This window comes from Parasteatoda tepidariorum, chromosome 6 (assembly GCF_982258835.1).
Source record: "Parasteatoda tepidariorum strain Cologne lab strain chromosome 6, Ptep-v5.0, whole genome shotgun sequence".
Taxonomy (NCBI): domain Eukaryota; kingdom Metazoa; phylum Arthropoda; class Arachnida; order Araneae; family Theridiidae; genus Parasteatoda; species Parasteatoda tepidariorum.
Window position 1 is genome coordinate 116,376,065 of NC_141760.1, and position 21,427 is coordinate 116,397,491.

General features: G+C 28.0%; 1 protein-coding gene across 25 annotated transcripts in view; it reads right to left on the reverse strand.

Moving 5' to 3' along the window:
• Nucleotides 1-7,771: 7,771 nt before the first annotated feature.
• LOC147808325 (uncharacterized) overlaps nucleotides 7,772-21,427 on the reverse strand; it is a 35,649-nt gene continuing 21,993 nt past the window's right edge. For 15 of the 25 annotated variants that reach the window (XR_015434873.1, XM_087166535.1, XM_087166534.1 and 12 more), the window contains 3 exons: nucleotides 20,253-20,356; nucleotides 17,842-17,944; nucleotides 7,772-14,470 (listed from right to left, as the gene is read on the reverse strand). Coding sequence is in view for 14 of the 25 variants with exons in the window: in XM_087166535.1 (XP_087022661.1) it covers nucleotides 14,378-14,470; nucleotides 17,842-17,944; nucleotides 20,253-20,356 (300 nt within the window). In the remaining 11 variants the exon portion in view is untranslated. Of the gene's footprint in view, nucleotides 14,471-16,999; nucleotides 17,138-17,841; nucleotides 17,945-20,252; nucleotides 20,357-21,427 lie in introns of all 25 variants that reach the window. The other 10 variants (XR_015434871.1, XR_015434864.1, XR_015434865.1 and 7 more) reach the window with 1 other exon arrangement.

Sequence of the window (21,427 nt, forward strand, 5' to 3'; positions counted from 1 at the left end):
TGGGCCCACTAATTGGTTTATAAAAAAATCCTTCGGTACAATTGTTTGATACATTAAATTCTAATTTTGGGCGGAGTTTGAAATTTATAGGTTAATATTATTGGGAGTTGCGGGGTGTGATGTGTGCGTGCCTCCTGATGTGACTTCTGTCCCGATTTCTGCCTTTATTCGCTCTTTAACATAGAAAAATATTTCTTTTCACATATAGAGTGCTTTAATCGCTTTAAAATATTGAAAAGAAGTTAAAAAAAATAATATAAATTAAAATAAATAAATAAATAAAATTTATCCGAAATTTATCCGATTATTAGCTATTATTCGCTATTTCCCAAAGAAAAAATAGTTTTTTTTTTAAATACAGAACATTTGTTTCACATTTAAATGTCTAAAAATAGATTAAAAAAAATATATATATAAAAAAAAAATTTGAATGTCGTCCTTCGCAGGGATTCGAACCCATGGCCCCGGGACAACAAATCTAACTCGCCACACAGCTTTACCAACTGCGCCATGACTCACATGCGTGTCCGCGAATATTTAACTTAAAACACCACCTTCCGGTTAGTAAACAAAACTTATTTTGGCAGATAGTGGGCCCACTAATTGGTATATAAAAAAATCCTTCGGTACAATTGTTTGATACATTAAATTCTAATTTTGGCCGGAGTTTGAAATTTATAGGTTAATATTATAGGGAGATACGGGGTGTGATGTGTGCGTGCCTCCTGATGTGACTTCTGTCCCGTTTTCTGCCTTTATTCGCTCTTTAACAAAGAAAAATATTTCTTTGCACATATAAAACGCTTTAATCGCTTTAAAATATTGAAAAGAAGTTAAAAAAATAATATAAATTAAAATAAGTAAATAAATAAAATTTATCCGAAATTTATCCGATTATTAGCTATTATTCACTATTTCCCAAAGAAAAAATAGTTTTTTTTATATGCAGAACATTTGTTTCACATTAAAATATCTAAAAATATATTTAAAAAAAATAATATATAAAAAAAGAAAAAATTTGAATGTCGACCGTCGCAGGGATTCGAACGCAATGCCCCCGGGACCACAAATCTTACTCGCCACTCAGCTTTACCAACAGCGCCATGATTCACATGCCTGCCCGCGAATATTTAACTTAAAACACCAACTTTCGGTTAGTAAACAAAACTTATTTTGGCAGATTGTTGGCCCACTAATTGGTATATAAAAAAATCCTTCGGTACAATTGTTTGATACATTAAATTCTAATTTTGGGAGAAGTTTGAAATTTATAGGTTAATATTATAGGTAGTTACGGGGTGTGATGTGTGCGTGCCTCCTGATGTGACTTCTGTCCCGTTTTCTGCCTTTATTCGCCCTTTAACAAAGAAAAAAATTTCTTTTCACATATAGAAGACTTTAATCGCTTTAAAATATTGAAAAGAAGTTTAAAAAAATAATATAAATTAAAATAAATAAATAAATAAAAATTATTCGAAACTTATCCGTTTATTAGCTATTATTCGATATTTCCCGAAGAAAAAATAGTTTTTTTTTATATACAGAACACTTGATTCACGTTAAAATATCAAAAAATATATTTAAAAAAATAATATATAAAAAAGGAAAAATTTGAATGTCGACCCTCGCAGGGTTTGGAACCCATGGCCCGCGGGACAACAAATCTAACTTGCCACACAGCTTTACCAATTACGCCATGCTTCACATGCCTACCCCGCGAATATTTAGCTTAAAACACCTCCTCCCGGATAGTAAACAAAACTTATTTTGGTAGATTGTGGGCCCACTAATTTGTATATAAAAAAATCCTTCTTTACAATTGTTCGATACATTAAATTCTAATTTTGGGCGGAGATTGAAATTCATAGGTTAATATTATAGGGAGTTACGGGGTGTGATGTGTGCGAGGCTCCTGATATGACTTCTGTCCCTTTTTCAGCCATTATTCACTCTTTAGCAAAGAAAAATATTTCTTTTCACATATAGAAGACTTTATTTGCTTTAAAATATTGAAAAGAAGTTGAAAAAATAATATAAATTAAAATAAATAAATAAAATTTATCCGATTATTAGCTATTATTCGCTATTCCCCAAAGAAAAAATAGTTTTTTTTTATATACTGAACACTTGATTCACGTTAAAATATCAAAAAATATATTAGAAAAAATAATATTAAAAAAAGAAAAATTTGAATGTCGACCGTCGAATGACGACCGTTGCCTATAATAAATGTATATTTATTAGAGGCAACTTTGTTTTTTTTATCTTTGTATTTTTAAGGAATTATTAGCATGCATATATTCCTCAACAGGAAGAAACATTTTTGGTGCAACTTTTATCCACATATTTTTTTTCACTTTTATTACAGAGAAGGTCCCAAAAATACACTGGAATCATGTGCAGAACATAAAGCTTGTAATACAAATAAAGGTTGAACAGTTGATGTGAGGACTGAAATTTCATTCAAAGAACAGCACTACACAAAAGGTTTGCAAAAAGTTAGTGTCTCTGCAACAAATTTATTTCGTATTACTTTTTTTTCAACCTTTTCTTATACATTTATACAACTGCATTTATAATAGTAAAATACTAGAGTTTGAAAATTGAATTTAGTAAACACTTTGTAGATAAAACACTAAAAAATGAACAATCAGTTCACTTAAAATTAAGATACATTACAGCTCAACAGTTTGGGAACAAAATTACATTTTCAAAAGATTAGGTTAGGTCAAGATAATATTTTAAGTGTAAGAATAATTTTTAAACAATTTATTGGGAAATTTTTGGATTTATTATCAGAGATTGCCAAATGCTAAAGGTATATTGCAAAGATGAGAGGAGAGAGCTTTTGAAGCGAAACTGTGGTTGGCTTCACGTATCACCGTGGACTGGAAAGTAGGCCACCAGACAAGCAAGTTCGCTGCTGGAGGGAGGGGTCCTGATTTCGAATCCCAGGGACGGACAAATTTTCTTTCTTTTTTTTTGTTTATTTTAAATTATATTATTTTTTTAATGTGTTTTTCGATATTCTGGAGGGTAATAATCCATATTCTGGAGGGAAATAATTTTTTTTTATTGGGAAAATGCGAAAAAACTGGAAAAATCCAGGAAAATCAGTTTATTTGCTCTTTTTCGACTTCTTTTGTAACATTTTGGATATTCTAGCATGCATGGGGTGTTGTCTGTGGTTGAAATCCAGCAAATAAAGCGTAATGGAATAATAAAAAAAAGAATAAAAAAAAAGAATAAAAAAATTAAATGGCTCGAGAAAGGTTCAAATTTCAAGACCCCCTAGCTCCCTTTAATATCAAGGTATAATTTTCAAACTCGGATCCTAAGTAGGGGTCTATGGTCCAAACATGGCTGCCGAAAAAAATTTTTATAAACCAATTAGGGGGTCTCAGTGGGCCCTAAAGGCATATTGCAAAGATAAGAGGAGAGAGCTTTTGAAGCGAAACTGTGGTAGGTTTCACGTATCACCGTGGACTGGATGGTAGGCACCAGAAAAGCAAGTTCGTTGCTGCAGGGAGGGGTACTGGGTCCGAATCCCAGGGACGGAGTTTTTATTACTTCCCTCGATAGAAAGAGACTTAAGGTGGCCGCTGGTAAGCGCCGTCTGGTCCTTGCGGTTGTACCGAATATTGAGTGCACCTTCTGGACGGGTGCTCTGGTACCAGTGATGCTTGGGGGGGGGGTACAGGGCAATAAACATTGTCTTCTTTTTTCTTTTTTGATTCCAGTCGCATGAAGGTGAGTGAATTTGGACTCATCAAAGTTTCTTCTGTCCACAATAGGTTAAATGGAACAAAATGAAATCAACTGTTCAAATAGTTCACTATTAGTTTCTTCAGAATTTTAATTTTCCAAATGTTGAAGGGATGGGAAGAGACCTTTATTAAATTTCAATTTTTAACTTTCCATTATGACACGAACGTAATATTTTAGTTATATAAATTTTCTATTATGATAAGCAATCTACTAACTGAAGTGTACGCATTTTCAATAAAGTTAATGAAGTGTTATTAATTCTTTGACGCAGAAATTTTATTAAACGTGTCGTACTTTTTTATTACATTGCACAAAAGTCAAAACAATTGAAAATATTGTAGTAAGTCAATTTTTTTATTTGTTGTTGCTGCAAAGATAAAATTCTTGTAACGCGGCTCCCTTTTAATTTTACACTTATTAAAATTTTATTACATCTAAGAAATAGTAATTCATCATTAAAGTTTCCTTAATCAACAAAATCAATTATTAAATTTTTGACTATAAATAAAAAAATTAAAACTACTTTTTGGATTATGTATTTCAGTATTCAGTATAGATTTCAGATTATTTAAGATTTTTTAGTAAATATTAGACTGATTTTATGATTTATTATACCGAAATATATTTTTACTTGCAATTAAGGTGTCAAAAGTATATAAATGGGAAACTGGCTCATCTGCGTCAAAGGTTAAGGAATTGTGTATTGGTAGGTTAACAAACCAAGCTCCGTTATTTTATGTAATTCTTTTTATTCATTGAAAGCTCTTTTACACGTAGTTTCCAAATTTAAAAAAGTTTTTTTATTTAAAGATTAGACTAATAAAGCTAAAATTTAATTTAAAAACTTTCAAAAAAAATTTGAGTTAAATGTGACTAGATTCAATAGAACGAAATTTAAAGAATTAAATGGTTCTCTTAGTGACTTCAGAATTTTCCAAATCCTGAGGTGATGGGCAGAGATCTTTTTAAAACCATGAAATATCAATTATAATTTTCCGATATTACAGGTAATTTAAAAAATCAAATTTTGGAAATATCACTAAAAATTTTGTATTTGGATTTTATATTTTAGTATAAAGTAACGATTTTTCAATAACTATTGAATTGTTTTTAAAATTCAAAATATATTTTTACTTGTAATTAGAGAACTTCAAAATATATATAAAAAAATACTGGCGTCTGATCTGCGTCGGTTAAAGAATTTTTCTCATTGTGTACTAGTATGTTAAACTAAATTTTGGTATTTTATGTAATTCTTCTTACTGTGAAAGCTCTTTATGCACCAGGTAACCAAATTTAAACAGTTTTTGTATTTAAAAAGTAGACTAATAAAGTTTTTTTGAAGATTTTTAAAACTTTTAAAATAAAAAAATTTAGTAACATTTTGAGAGTAAGTTCAATAGAACAAAATTTACTGAATCAAATAAACTGTTCAAATGGTTCACTTAGTTTCTTCAGAATTCTAGTTTTCCAAATGCTAAAGGGCTGGGAAAAAGACCTTGTCAAAACCATTGTTAAATCATAATCTTCCATTATTACACGAACGTAATATTCTAGCTATATACGAGTAAATTCTCCATTACGCTAAGCAATCTCGACCAAGATAATTTTCTACTGACAAAAGTGTACACACTAACAATGAAGTTTTCTGAACTGCTTTATATCCTCGAAATACAATTCCATTAAAACAGCTAATAGTTTCCATTGCGTTTAAGATTTTATAACTTTCAAAGCTTTTGATTATTCTACAAACGCAGATCCTTGTAGAAGTACTAATTGCTTAAGTGAAATTCTTATTTCCTTAATTAAAACTATACAAAAAATTAGAAAACTGTAACGGAAAATCTTATCAATTTATATGAAGATGTTATGACTGAATACTCCAGGGATCAGAGCTTTAAATGACGAAAAAAAGGCGATTTTTACTTAGAAATATGTAGCGCTGAAACTCTTAAAAAATGTGAGTCTAATTCATATTGTCATAATTCATGCAGACTTAATGCATTTTAGCGGGTCTGAAATCGCAAGATGAAAAATACTTCATGCAGATTTTTTTTCCTACCGAATTAAGCTATTCCGACTTTTTAAATTCGCCGGCCAGGTGGCTGAGTGGATAGCGAGCCTGACTGGGAAGCCAATGGCTGCGGGTTCGAATCCCGCTCTGGGCATGTATGTTTCTCTCTATGTGTCGTTGTGTGTGATGTGTGAATGTGGCCCACCCTATGAACGGGTTTGTGGCAGTATGTGTGGGCAATGTTGCTCGCCTCCGTGACTTTGGTTCACAGGTGCCCACAGGGTAACGTAAAATGAGTAACAATTCCAGCAACTTCTAAGGCGAAGAATAAAGTTCAGTGCCTGCCATTTGAAAAAAAAATCTCTTTAAATTTAAGAATTAAATAGAAGAATGTGTGAAAGTTTTCCAATTTCTATTCAGCATTTTTTCTTATCATCTAAAATATACTGAGTTCGTAATTAACGATAAGATCCTTTTTTGAAATGTTTAAAATGGGGATATTATCTGTGACGGTTTCATCTGCTGCCAATTTTCCCGAACAACTTGGTTTAAGCACTCTTCATTAGGCCGGAATAGCCTGGTCGGTAGGGCGCTGGGCCCACGTCCGAGAGTTCGAACTTCGCCGACCGAAGACTCCTCGTGTAGTAAATGGTGACTGATGCACGTTAAAGCTGCCGGGTTACAAAGTCCTCCATGTTCTCATAATAAATTATACCTCTGAGGTAACAGAACTGGCGATTGATCGTTCTCTGCCTTAGGTCAAAATTACGATCTGTGGATGAATGGATGTATGAATGGGTCCACCCTATAAACGGGTGTGACGTATGGTGTGGCAGAAGACGAATTCTTGGCCATAGATGGCGCTTTTGGAAAACAAGAACAATCGCACCCTTCTGCCTTAACAGGCATAAGAGAGAGAGAGAATTGAATGATTCCCTTTTTGTATGACACTCCTTATTAACGGGGAATTTTTAATCTAAAACATTAGACCCATTCTTACAATAACTTTACTGGTCCCGCAGTGGACTGATCGTTAAGACACGGTTCCCAGCAGATCACCGAAGTAAAGCATCACTGGATACGGTCAGTGTGCGGGTGGGTGACCACTTAGATCAGTCTGCGTAGGGACCGAGGGTGTGCGGTATTGGTCCTCGTTAAACTGTGCTACCGTAAAGTGCTCGACTTCGCGCGCAGGTCGTCGGGCTACCGAAGCGGGGGTGCCATCCCCTCCGCAGAGGATCAAAATTGTGATGGCATGTCTTCGGATCATCCTCCGGGATGTTTCACAGACCGTCGCCAATAGCCCATTGTGCAGCTCTAGTGCGACATAAAAATTAACAACAACGACAGGTCTGCGGGCGTATAGTCCTCCTCCCCTCAAACGTCTGGCAACAGGTTTTCGGGAGATCTGCTTTCCTGTGGCAGCAAGAAACTGATTTGCCACCTGCTGAGCTATGGTGGGCCTGTTCCTTTTATGCTGATAGGACGATGTATTTGTCATCTGCAGGCGTCGTACTTCGAACACGACCTTCCCCGTGCCGCCTACTATACATTCCAGCAGTTTTAAAATGATTTCCGCAGCCGTGAAACAACGCTGTGAGCGACGTCGAGCTCCCTGGCAATATCTGTTATTTTTCGCCTTTCTTCGATCTTTCCAATAATTCGGCCACGCTTAAAATGATCTAAGTGATATCGGGAAGACATGCCGAAAATTTCAAGTTCGTCAACTAAATCTTTCCTGTAAAACTTTGACTTGAAACAACAACTCTCCACACGCGTCAAAACCTTTAAAGCTTTTATCAGCGCTATCACGAGATGAACAGACGTGGAAAAAAATTCGCATACGCATACCTCATCTTACTATATCCCGCACTTATTCTAATTTTCCACATTTTGCTTCCTTTCATTTTGTGGTTGCTATGGATGATAGTGTTATCCGTCCTTAGCAATTGTCCAGCAGTGTAGTAAAGAAAAACAATGAGGCAAGCATTTACAATAACAACTTTTATTGCACCTTTCTGTACAAGAACAATGAACTGAATTCTTACTTTATTACATTAAAGGGAAATAGAATTTATTGTCAACTACGGTACAGATATTACGACACATCAAAAGAGATAAATGGAACTTTTCATAAATTTTATATCTTCTTAGACTAGAAACACCATAGAATTGACGGGGGAAAAAAACTTGTACTAAAATGGAACCTTTTGTTTGTATCAATGATTTCATTTAACAATCTGATTGCTCTGTCAGATACATAGTCTTGATAATGCATAAATCTTTGAGGATTTAGTTAATAAACATTTTCAATAGGAAATATGATTAATTCAGCTTTTATATTTTACATTGTTAATAAACTGCTCGTGTAAAATATTTTAAAAGCCAATATGCAAAACATACTTAAAAAAAATTTTTTTTTTAGAGAGATCAGTAAAGGCGTAATTTTTAGAGCAAATTATTTTTTAAACCTTTGTTTTTTCAAACTTTTTTATCATCGAGTAATCAATGTAATTCTTAGACTTTTCCAGAATTCTAGACTATATTTTATCTATATATAGTAGTATTTCGTCAGAAAAAAATAATTTTTTTTATTTTATTATTTGATGTTTTAACGGATTTTGAGAGTGGAGAAAAACGCAACTAAATGAAGACATTGTGTAAAACTATCGAATTGCGACATCTTTAAAAGGACTCATTTTAATACATGTTTATAAAAATAATAATAAAATTAAAAAAAATTATTCGCAATTCAATATTTAGTTAAAGTTCCCCGTAAAAAAAATCAACAGTAACATTTTCTGTTATGTTAAATATAATAAATAACTTTATAAGTCAATTTGATAATTACTTAGGATTTCCTAAGTTTATGAAATGCAACTGAAATTTAGTTTCATAAATTATAACTATTTCAATAAATTTTGATTATTTTTTAGAACATAAGCTATTATATTTTATTCATGAATTGTATAAATTCAAATGATTAACGAAAAACTTTTAACAATGTATAAACTTTACTTTCCAAAAATATTTTGAAAAAGCCATACTAACTTAAAAAAGAAGATAATATTAAGGGTAATTTTAAACCAAAAAAAAAAAAAAAAAAAAAAAAAACATTTCTTGTTTTGAGAATTTTTTTTTGCCTCTGAAGAATCAATTCTCTGTGAAGAAAAATAAATAAAAATGCAAAATTAATGTTTGAAAGGTCAAACCTTCTGAAAGACCAATTTGTTTTTCTTGGTGATTTAGATTTGTTTTTCTTGGTCATTTAGAGTTATTACAAATTGACTGTAGATAAATAATTTTTATCAACAGTCAATTTGTAATAACTCAAGTCAGTTTAACTACATTTTGCAAAAAAATTATTTTCTTAAAAAAACTTCATAATAAAAAAGCCACTTGAAACAGGACTTTAACCAAGACTTCATGAATCATGTAATATATTAAAGAAGCACTTTCAATAAAAAAAGAGATCAATAAAAAATCTCATGTTTATAAAATAAAGCAAAATCATACTTTTTTTTTTTAAATGAAAGAAAAAAGCATTAATTTGAATGAGCAAATTGCTCATGAAGTCAGATTATTATTTCTAGATACAATTCTTTAATAAATTTTATATATAAGTTAAAAAATATATTTCAATCAAATAGCAACATTTCAGTTTTTTCCCCATTCTGTTATTTACAAAAGTTGAAAGAAATTTGTAGAGGAAAAAAAAAAAAGATTTAAACACAAAACACAGGAAAATCAAATTTATGACAAAACAAATCAACAAAAATGAGTACAACAAAAATACACAAGACTGAAATTGCAAATAAGTCAGACTTAATTTAAACGTACTCCTCAAAAATGTGCATATTCATATCGGGCAGTACATTGCAAAAATCAGGCATGTAAGATTAAATTCTTTGTGTTATACTTCAGTGCCTTTAAACATTCAGAAATTCAATATTGAACATTTTAATAAGTAATTTAATTAAAGTGTAGTAAGAGAAAATAAACAGAAATGTTAAACTAAAACAAACTGAAAAATATTATGAGAAATATATTACTTTTGTAATAACAATATGATTAATAATAATAAAGATTAATAAATAATAATCATTATATAGTAATCATTATTATTAATCATATTATATTAATTTCTAAATGATAATTCTTATATAAATGATAACTATTATATAACATAATATAAATGATTACTATAATAATAAATGATATAATGAATGATTATTTTTAATAAAAGAGTCAACAGGGTTAAGTTTTTTTAGTATCAAATGAAATAAAGACATTTTTTGAAATTTTTATAAAACTCAAAATTAATATCGAAAGTAGAACTTTTTTATACTTCACACAAAATACAAGATCACTAGGTATATTTATACATAAAATCGATTGTTAAAAAAATATTTTAATTTTCCTTAAATTCTGTTGTGTCAAGTAAGTCATCTGCACCTTTACAGAAACAATTCACAATAACCAATTATAATTTATTAACAAAGATGATAAAACTTCATTATTTTTTTTAAATAACTGGTTAAAATATTACAAACATGAAATCTACATAAAAATAAACATGTTAGCATGAAACACTAATTAAAAACTAATAAAAAAACTGTTAAAATGTAAACTTCTAACTGGGTGTGATTGATTTGAAAATTAACCTTTAATGTACAAAATAAGCTTTATCAAGTTTATAAGCTTATTTTCAGAAATATGTTACATTAACTACAAGATTTAAAAAGCTTTAAAGATGCTAGTAATATTTTGAGATCGTTATATTTTATCTTCAATATTAAAGTATATTCAAATTAAAATTCTAGAAAAATTGAGCATAATTCTTTTTTTTACTAATTATTTATTTAGACACTAATTCTAATATAAGTAAGTCACAACTTAAATAAAAAGCATTAATAAATATGCAAAATAATAAAAAACATAGGATCACACAATCTTAATAAATGATCACACAACTGAAATAAAATAATTTTTACCTAAAATAAAAATTTTCCTTCACAGTAAATATTAAAAATTAAGCGTACCTAAGTAATAAATTTTATCTCCAAAAATACCTCATAGTTGGTTAGATACATTGAATGCATTTTGCACATAAAATAATTAACCTTAATAAATGTTTTATGGGTAAATAGTGTTTGTATTTAGTTTAATTAATGCACAATGACACCAAAAATAAATAAAAATAATGTATACTTTGTCAATTAAAAATAAATACTAAGTCCTGCACTTTTTATGTAACTGTAAAACATAATTGTTATAAAAAATTTGTTAAAAATTAAGCATGTGTTAAAGATATTTGCATTAGAACAAAACACATAACAAATTTTTAGCAACTGTAATCAAATTTCTACAGACTGACAATCATTATCTTTAAAAATTAAGTACACAATTTTTCGCCACACATTCATTGTAAATGTTTAACTAAAAAGCCTTACGACTGTATTAAAACTAGTAATTGATCAGATTTCAATTGGAATTGATATATAACAGTACTCTTTCACTCATTTTAATGTAATATAAAAAAAGAAGGTTGAAGTAAATTTTCTTTACCTACTAAAGGACCACTTTAAAAGGTACATTTTATATTAACTAATTGGAAAATTTTAAAAATTAGGTATGTTATAAACACTGATCACCATGATAGTTTTAATAGAATGATTTTTAAAACAATTTAAGCTTTATTTAAACTATTCAACTAAAATTTCACTAATAAATTAGAATCAGATTAGGAACAGTCATTATTTTAATAAAACTTAACAACCAAGAAATAAAATTATTTTCACATATTTTTGGCAAATACAAAATAAATTTTGAAATACAATGGGAAGACACTTCAAAATATTAGAGTAGAACCCTAATTATACAACACAGGGAACTAGGGGTGTGTTGGAAAATTGAAATCCTTTTTTGACCTTTTTATGTCAATTTTATAAGTGTGAGTAAAATTACTCAAAGCAATTAGCAATGATAATAAAGTTTAATAGAATCCCTTATCAGGCATGGGAGTAGGAAAAAAACAAAAAGTTTGAAAATACCTATCAATTCAAATAATGAAAAGAAAAAAAAAACAATAAAAAGGCATGTGAAGTTATTTTTCCCAAAAAGCAAATATTTTAATTATTTAGATACTTGTTTAAAGTTTTTTTTTTCTTTTACTTCATCTACAATTTGAGAGTCTAACAAAAGTTTTTTCAAATAAATCATGATTGATTAAGGAGAATAAAATTATATTAGAATAAAATAGCAAAACATTGTAGAAATATTATTTTTTTAAAAAAATCAATATTTAATATAGCATTTTTTTTCTTCTAAAGCTTAGAAGCTTTATGCCTGTCTTACCTGTGTTTCATTTTTCTGACATGAATAATAGAATCTTATGACACAATATAATGAAAAAAAAGTCATTCTCAATTTTTTTGGGTCATTTCCTAGGAGTTTTTCAGAATTATCATCATAGTAGTAATTTGATATAATTTAATGAGGAGTTTAATGACTAAAAAGGAACAATGCATCAGCTAGAATGCAATACAGTTTAACAAGCGTTGAAAGAGGTGTCGGATACCTGAATAGATGAGGCGTTGAATAATTAAGGTTCTGCTGTATTTTACATATAAATGAAATATATTTGTCAATAATTTATAATGAGTTTTACACTTTTAATTAAATAATAAACAAATAGAACAACATGACATGCAAAACACAAATACTAAAAACCAGTTTGCTGAAAAATTAATTCACGAATTCTTAAAGACCAAGAATTTCTTTTGATCATTTAACAATGAATTAACAATTAAAATTACATGTGTTTTTAAAATGATCATAATTAGGGTTGCAAGTTCATCGTCAAATTTCACATAAAATTTAGAAATTTCCGAGGAATACAAATATAAGCATGTAAACGAGTAGAAATTTTTTTTTTTTTTGATTTAATTTAATTTTATGTAACGTTAAATTTATTCATATAAACAGAATTTCAAAGAAACATTGCAAATTGTTAAATTATTCTTGATATGTTTTTCCTTTCATCAAATATTTGTTTGCATTAAAAAACGTATAGAAATGTTAGCAAAGTTTTTATAAATTTTACAGTCCTGGACATATAGCCGGTGTTAACCACTCACTCAGCTAATTGTCATTTCAATTAATTTCTGGAAAAGTAAGAGCTTATTGCACTATTTGGAAGGCACATTGCTCTTATTAATTTATAATTGAAAAGATAGTCCAAATCTTATTAAGTAAGGTGATCTTACTCTCTCTAAACTATTTTCATGTGAAATTGCTATTGATCTATTTTCCTAAACATTTTATCAATAAAAAATTATCAATTTTAAAGCTGCAGAGAAGTACTAATTGTTGTTAAAATTAGTGTTGAATTAGAATACCAAGGTGAAAAAACTTCTCCGTTCAAACAATTTTTACACAAATCACAGCACTTCAAAAAATTTCTGGATTTAAGAACAATAAAACATGGAGATGAGCATGAAAATTCACTCCCTGATAAATTTGCAACCCTAATTATAACACATACAACTTCAATGACTTTTTCATGACTAGTAATTGACTAGTCTACTATAATAAATCTGAATAAGTCTAAAAATAAATACTAACGGGAAATATAACACATTCCAAAAATGGTTAACAAAAATATGTAAATACAACGATACATAAACAAGTTGAATTCAGAGAATAAACCAAATCAAAATAGTTACTAAAATCCTATTTCAATCTACTAAAATAGAATTTTTATTAAAAAATAAAATGAGATTCTATAAAAAGACATGACTAGAGTAAAAGACATTAAAAGATATTCCGAAATAAATTGCAATTTACCTGTCTGTACTGCTTATAAAATATTGAAACATGAATTTGAATAAAATACCGGGATGTTATTCACCAATTAATAACTGCATAATATAAATAACATTTTAATAACTGCATAGAGCAACTGTTCTCCATGAACACATATGATATTTTTCGAAGTAAAAACGAAACAAACTATCATATATAACCATATTTTAATTCAAGCAATAACTTCTCAAACACTAAAATAAATAAATTTCAGTTAATTTTAACGAATAAAGGCAAGGAATGTTAAAAGATTTGTTAAACAATGAGAATGACTGTAATAATCGGTAATTAATGAATTTATATATTTTTTTAACATCATACAAAAAAAAAAATATTCAGATGATTTAAAGAAATAATAGGAAGTTAAATTGATACTTATATTAACATGCACAAATTTCCAGTTTAAGCTAAAATTTATTTAAAGAAAAGTCAAAAATTAAATTCTCCTTTTATAAATAGGCCATTTGCCTAAGTGGACCATAAATTGTTGTACCAAAGTGGTCAACTTGCATAGTTAAAAAGAAGAAAAAAAACCTTTCAAACTGGGATTGCCAATTATTTCGGAATATCTTTTGAACACTCTTAATGCTATTATTAGTTTAAATGTGAAATATAGATTTCTTTTAGATGGGAAATAAAATTGATTGGAACTTTCCTTGCTTGAGACAAAATTACAGTGTGAAAACACTCCAGTCAAAAATTGGATGATAGTAACCAATAAATGCTGCACTAAGTATCCACAAGAAAGGAAATCATCTCCAAAATGGGGAAAACGGTGAGGGATGACATAGATCTACTTCTCCACTGCTCACATTCTGTACCCTTTAAAAAGAAAACACTTCATATTAAAAAAAAAGAAGCTTAAATAATAAATTTGCATGTTAAGGAACACATGTTAGAATTTAAGAAATACATTTATATGTTAAGAATGTCTTAAAGACAGTTCTTTTAAAAGGGCTATACTTTGCACTATCTATAATGAAATGAAGAGTTTGTCTCTCTCATAACTCAAGAATCATTGAATGTATCATTCTGAAATTTGAAAAGTGGCCATAAGGGCAACTTTAGCCTCCAATGTTAAAACTCGCTCCAAATTTTAGGAAGCTTTAATATAGATACTATAAAAAAAGGTTTTTAACAGTCAGGTCTTTAACAGTTAAATGGAACAGTTTTAGAGAAAATTGTGTGTGGTAAATTTTGACTTTATGAGTTGACCTTGGGCAACAGCCTCATGCTAAATAATTCAGAATACTGGTAATCCTTAGTTTTACAAGACGAACCATTTAAAATATGCTCTGCTGAATCTACTAACACAAAGTCACCGGAAAGGAAAAAATATAAGAATAAAATTAAGAAATGAAAGGCTTTTTAGTTTCATTAATATGCACTATAATGCAACACTAGATAAGTTATATTTTACTTGTGAAAATGAATTTAAAAAAAGTAATCTAGTGTTTAAATACACGTTAAAATGTAACAATTGAAACAGCAGCATTATTTTAACCAGAAAAGGAAAAAAAAAAAAAAAGATTAAATGCTTTAAACATACTTATCTATCCTTAACATAACTTGCAAACATTCTAAAGCACATTTTAATGATTTTATGAAATATATTTGAAACAAAATGCAGTTTACTTACATATGGCAAATTAATAGTCTAAATCGTGTAATAATTAGTAACTTTCACATAGTCTAAATAACATAATTCATACTAATACATCACATAATTCATATTTCATAATAAAGTGATTAGATGTGACTACAATCTCGATAATTTTTTTATAAGTTTATTGTTAACAATAATCTGACTTCTTAAAATGTAATAACAATAATTATTCTAGGTTATTTTTGAAAATAGAAAGGTATTTTTGTATAAATAGTAACATCTAAAGCACATAACATAGAGCATATAACATTTTCATGTCTGACATTACTTAGTATTTAAACTGTTACATCTTCCATATACAAGCTTTAAGGCTTTTTAAATTAAGTAAAATTAAGGATGTTTATACTTTGAAAAGTTTATTGCATCAAAATATATAGCATATTTCAAAAGCCCAAATTCAACTCTTCTTTCAATTGAAGAACTTAGTGAATGAAGGTTCTAAGCTAAAATATTTAATGAAATTGAGAATTTTCTGGAAAAGAACTTATTTAAGTTCTACCTAATCATATAATATTAATTTAGTACTTTAATTTGCCATCTTTAAATTTTGAAAATCTCAAAGGATGAAAGTACTAATTGACAATCTTCAGGTTTTTACGGAATGAAAGAAATTCCAAGCACATTTGGATACTTACAGTGAACCAGTAACCATTAAAAGTCTATCTTATGACAGAAAATTAATATACCAAGAGAATAAATGCTAAATAGTTAAAACTAATGTTTGGAATTTATCAAGATTTTGTCAATTGGAAGCTGCAGGACAAGAAATAAAGGTCAGGCTAATACTTTACTTCCTAATGTCAATGTAAAATGAAATGAAATGGAAAAAAAAAATTAGGTAAAACTGTAAAAGCTTTTTATATATTTTATTTGATGACTAAATTTTACATGCAATCATTAAAGTAAACAAGTTTTAAATACTTGTATATTTTTTAGTTTTAAAAAATATACAAGTTTTATTACTAAATGTGCAATTTATTATTTCTGAAACAATTTTAAAGATGCTACTAACTCATTGGAAAAAAAAGGGCTAAGAACACTTGAATAAACTAAATATCACGTTAACACAAACTAAAAAAATTCAAAGTGAATTCAACTATGTTTTCTTATGAAGCTAAATTATATTCTGAAAATTTTACTTTAATATGCAACTGTCAAAAACAACAGGTTCGAGGATTGTTTTTCCCTGCAATAGACCAAGGCATCAGAATGTTTTCATGCCCCATCAGGGGCTGCAATTGCACTGGTCGAACAGAGTGGGAAAAAAAAACTTGTATAAGAGGATTAAATATGGATAATGGAATATAGAAAATTGATAATTTTAGTGAAATGATATTTAAAAAAATTAACAATTTTTTGCAATTGATTGCAATTTTTTTAAAAAAAATATAAATACATTAATGAAATTAGTCCAAATTAGTCGCTTATTCTTAAAAATTTTCATTCCAGTTGCCTTTTTAGTCGACAATAGCAGCTCTAAAATCTTCAATATATTTGACTTTAAAATATTATGTATAAATTTTTTAGTCAGATGGACTTTTCCTAGGTTAAGAATTAGGATATTGACTGAGTCTGCGTGACACCCTTAATGATGACTAAGAAAAACAACAAAAAAAGTGTTAAGAAAATTAAATTTTTTTAAACTAAAACTGCCAATTGGAGAGCTAACCAAAATAAACCCTTACCAGGAAAATAATTCAGAATAAATTTTTCAAATCACTTTGGGCCGCATCTAATTTTAATTCCATTTCTTCAATCATTCCTTCTGATGGTCGTACATGATTAGAATCTTCCTCATTGTCTTCTTCCATAGCATCATCTTACTATTTGATGTGTAACCAAAATTAAAAAAGAAAAAACAAAACGTTTTACAGAAAGAGTAGATAAATAACTCTTTTATAAAAAGATTAGAGAATAATATTTAAATTGAAATAGAAAAGTAAGTTGAAATAGAACAAAATAAAATACAGGACTTTATCAGAAGACACCCTTTACATTTTAATGTGGAAGCATTTCAGAGAGCAATTATTTAACAAAATAAAAGCGGGGTATCAAAGTATGATTTGAGATATGCTATCAAAGAAGTGGAAATATATTGATTTTTAATTTTAGAGACAGATTTAAACATAGATCACATGTGAAGTCAAGAAAAGGTTTACATTGTCTATTTATTTTTAATTCACAAACACATTTAACAGAACTGATACAAAACTTCTTTTTAATTTCATATATTTTCAGATTTAGAGCATTTTTTTTTGTAGAGATAAAAGGATATTTTGAATAGTGTCACTAAAGTTTGGGAATTTTTTGGATTTTTATACAATTAAATAAAATTTCACACAGAATTTTTTTAGCAATTCTCCAACTTATTCCACATCATTGACTAAACAAACACATACATTGAAAATTAAAAACTTGCCTTTGATAGGTGATAATAAAACATAGAAACATAATAATAATATATACAAAAAGATTTAACCTAGATGCAAACAGTTATATGGATCAATTCTTTTAAATGACTAATTACCTTTTGCAGTTTCTTTTTAGCATCATTTACTTGTTTTTCTTGATTAGTCACATAACGAATCATTTTACATATTGTTAAATGAAGTATCTCCCATATATAAGCTCTACAAATAAAATAAAAAATCAGTTTTATTTACACATTTTTTTCAGCAAATAAACAATATAGCAATGGAAATATTTGGAAACCAAACGCTAAAACTAATAAATATGTAATTTTTAAAAAGCAAAATTTATAATGTCTAATTACAAATATACCAGCTTTAGGAAGAAAAATTTATTTTAAAAGTAATTCAGTAAAAAAATTATTAAAAATAATTTAAAGTTACTACTTAAATTACTCAGAGTATCCTTTTTAAACTAAAATGAAAATTACAAAACAAAACAAAAAAAAATTTCATTTATGGCATAATGATATTTAAGTATGGTCTAAAAGTTTAAAGGCACAGGAACCAAAATAGGCTAAACTACATAGGGGTTATAAATAGATATTGAATCAAAAAAGAAATAGAAAATCAACTGGGTAGTGTGAGATCATTGAACTTGTGTTTACCTAAACAAGACAATTTGCGGGATATTTAATCTAACACCCAATACATTTAGCTCATTTCTTATTATTTAATAAATAATTTTATAGTAAATAATTTTATTAATAAAGAATATAAAATTTACATTACTATTTTCTTAATAAATCAGTTGATATTTTTTATTTTAAAAATGGGAAAAGAAAAATCCATAAAATTCATATAAAAATTAACACCTATAAAAAAATCTTAAAATTTCACATATAATAAAATAAATAAACATATCTATCTTACAAATATAACATATGTCATAGAAAACAAACTAAGCTCCAAAACAAGTTAATATAAATACATACATATTTATAAGAAAAATATAAAATGAAAAAATAAAGAGCTTAAAACAAAATGTACACATAGTAAGTTGATATAAAAATTCATCACAAGATATATACATATATACCTGTTTAACTAAGTAAATTGTGCTTTTTTTACTACGATTATACAAAAAAAGTGATTTAAATGAAGATGCATTTTGGTGAGATTATCTTTAATGTAATCAGAGTTTTTATGCCACTAAAAAAGACCAGTTAAAATAAAATAATTTTTCAAAACTTGAGATAATATAAAAGAACCATAATGTTGTTAATTAATTACAGTGCATGATTGGATGTTAGGAACAATATAGAACAGCACAGTTTTGCACTTTCGAAATTTGTTTGTTTGAAGAAACAGCTTTAAACTTTAGAAGTATGAAGAACAATAACTTTAAACTACTCAAAATAATCAATATCCAAATTTTTGTGTTTTTTTTATTTTAAACTTTTACAATCAAATACTTCCTTTAATATTATTTTGAACAAATCTCACAAATTTATAAAAAATACTAGCTAAAAAAAGATTTAGCACAATCATTAAGAAATGTTTATTTTGTAGCAATTTAAAACATATTTCTGATATTTCGGAACATGCTTAGTAATTTTGAACTTATATTATTTTGGGTGCTATAAATAGATGCCTCTTATGATAGTTTCTACTAATAAATTTTGGAGTCTCATGGACTATTTTATTCATCTCTAATCAAAACAAATCCTTGTGCTCAGTATTATACTTTATCAAATTACTGATAAAAAAAACTAATGTATTTTGTTATGTCTAAGCTATTATGCATATTAAATGCTATGTAAAATAATGTACAGATAAAACTAACAGCGTAAAACCGGAGATCGATTGTATATGTATGTATATATATACACATACAGGTTGTTCCATAAATGTTGTGACAAACTTTTAGGGGAATAGGGCATGTCATAAGGATTAAGAATTACTTAGGAAACCATGACCAGAAATGTTATTGTATGCTGCTAAGGGGGCAATCTTATTATGAACTGTTACCTCCTGTGCCCATGAACATCAAGTACTTTTATTTATCTAAATTATCTTCATTTTTTTGTTTTCTATTAATTATTGTACAACATTGTAATAAGTACAATATTAGCTGTTTTATTGCAATTTAATGATTGGGCAAATAACTGGACAAGCTTGCCTAATCATTAAATTATGATAAAACAGCAGTTTGTAAGCCTATTTTAATGGAACTCTCAACAATAATTAATAGTAACATAAAATTAAAATATTTTAGAAAAGTTCAAAAGCACAGCATGTCCACAATAAAGTGCCCCCAGCAGTGTATGATGACATTGACAATTATGGTTTCCAAGGTAATTCTTAAATCTTATGATGTGCCCAACCTACTTCCCACAGAAGTTTGTCGCAACATTTAAAGGACACTCAGTAGGTATATATATATATACACACACATATACATACATTAGAAATTCATATAAACAAGTAATAAGTCAAATGTCTCGTAATAATAATAAAGAATACTTGCTTAGGAAATTCTGAAGAGATCTCTTTGGAAAAGAGCCAATTAACTAAAGAAGAACATTCAACTATTTCACCTTTCAAAAACTGCGTAACTAACCCTACCATCATCTGAAACAAAAACAAAAAAAATAATACAAATTATCTTTATAAGCATGTAATGAAACATTTTTATAAACAGGATGCAACAAAACAAATTTAAAAAAAACCTAGACAAACAATATTTAATCTAATTTCATTAAAAATAAATAAATTAACAAAACATAATAAATAATAATAAAAGTAAACTTTTACTAATTAATAAATTTAATTGATTTCAAAGAGACTGCTTTTTGCAGAGATGCAGTGGCTTAAACACTTCAGCAATGGACCACAAGTCTTCTACCTTTTATCTATTCCACTCCTGCTGAAGTGATTGCTCTTTTAGATGGTCCAAACCTTTGTATGCATCAGTCATCAATAATTAGTGTTGAGGTGTCAACAACAAAAATAAATTTAACAGGAAAAGAAAAGAAAATGCAATAAAGAATAAAATGAACAAACCTGTTGACGAGCATGCCAGAGTTCAAACATGCTTTGCAAAATACAAATTTGGGCTTCTTCTGATGTGGATAAGACTTTAAAAACAACATGATATCCACATAAAACATATTGAAATTTACTTAAATACAAAAAACCCGAGAAAATAAGTTATCTTATATAAACCACCAATTTGAACATCTGCTTGTTTCTGACAAGAAAACAACCCTATGATAATTCATATATCAATAATTTCATGACAAATAAAAAGTATTTATTATCAATATTTTATTTTTAACCTGATATTTAGAGCACCTACTTTTTAAGAATCATATTGTATTATAACAATACATATTACAAAAATCAGGAAAACAAATATATATATATATATATATATACACACATATATAATGAAACTTAAAATATAATAATAAACAGGCAATAAAAAATCAAAACCAAATACTGGTGCAGAAAATAAGTTAAAAAATTAGGCACACGAAAAACAATAAGTAATTTAGATTTAGATAAAAGTAAAGAGTTTGATGACCCAGCAGGAATAGGCCATACATTGAAAATGAAATAGCATTATGTAGGATCACGTGGGGTAGAGTGGGTACATGGTATAAAGTGAGGATATGTTAAAAAAAACCCACGTATTTTCTT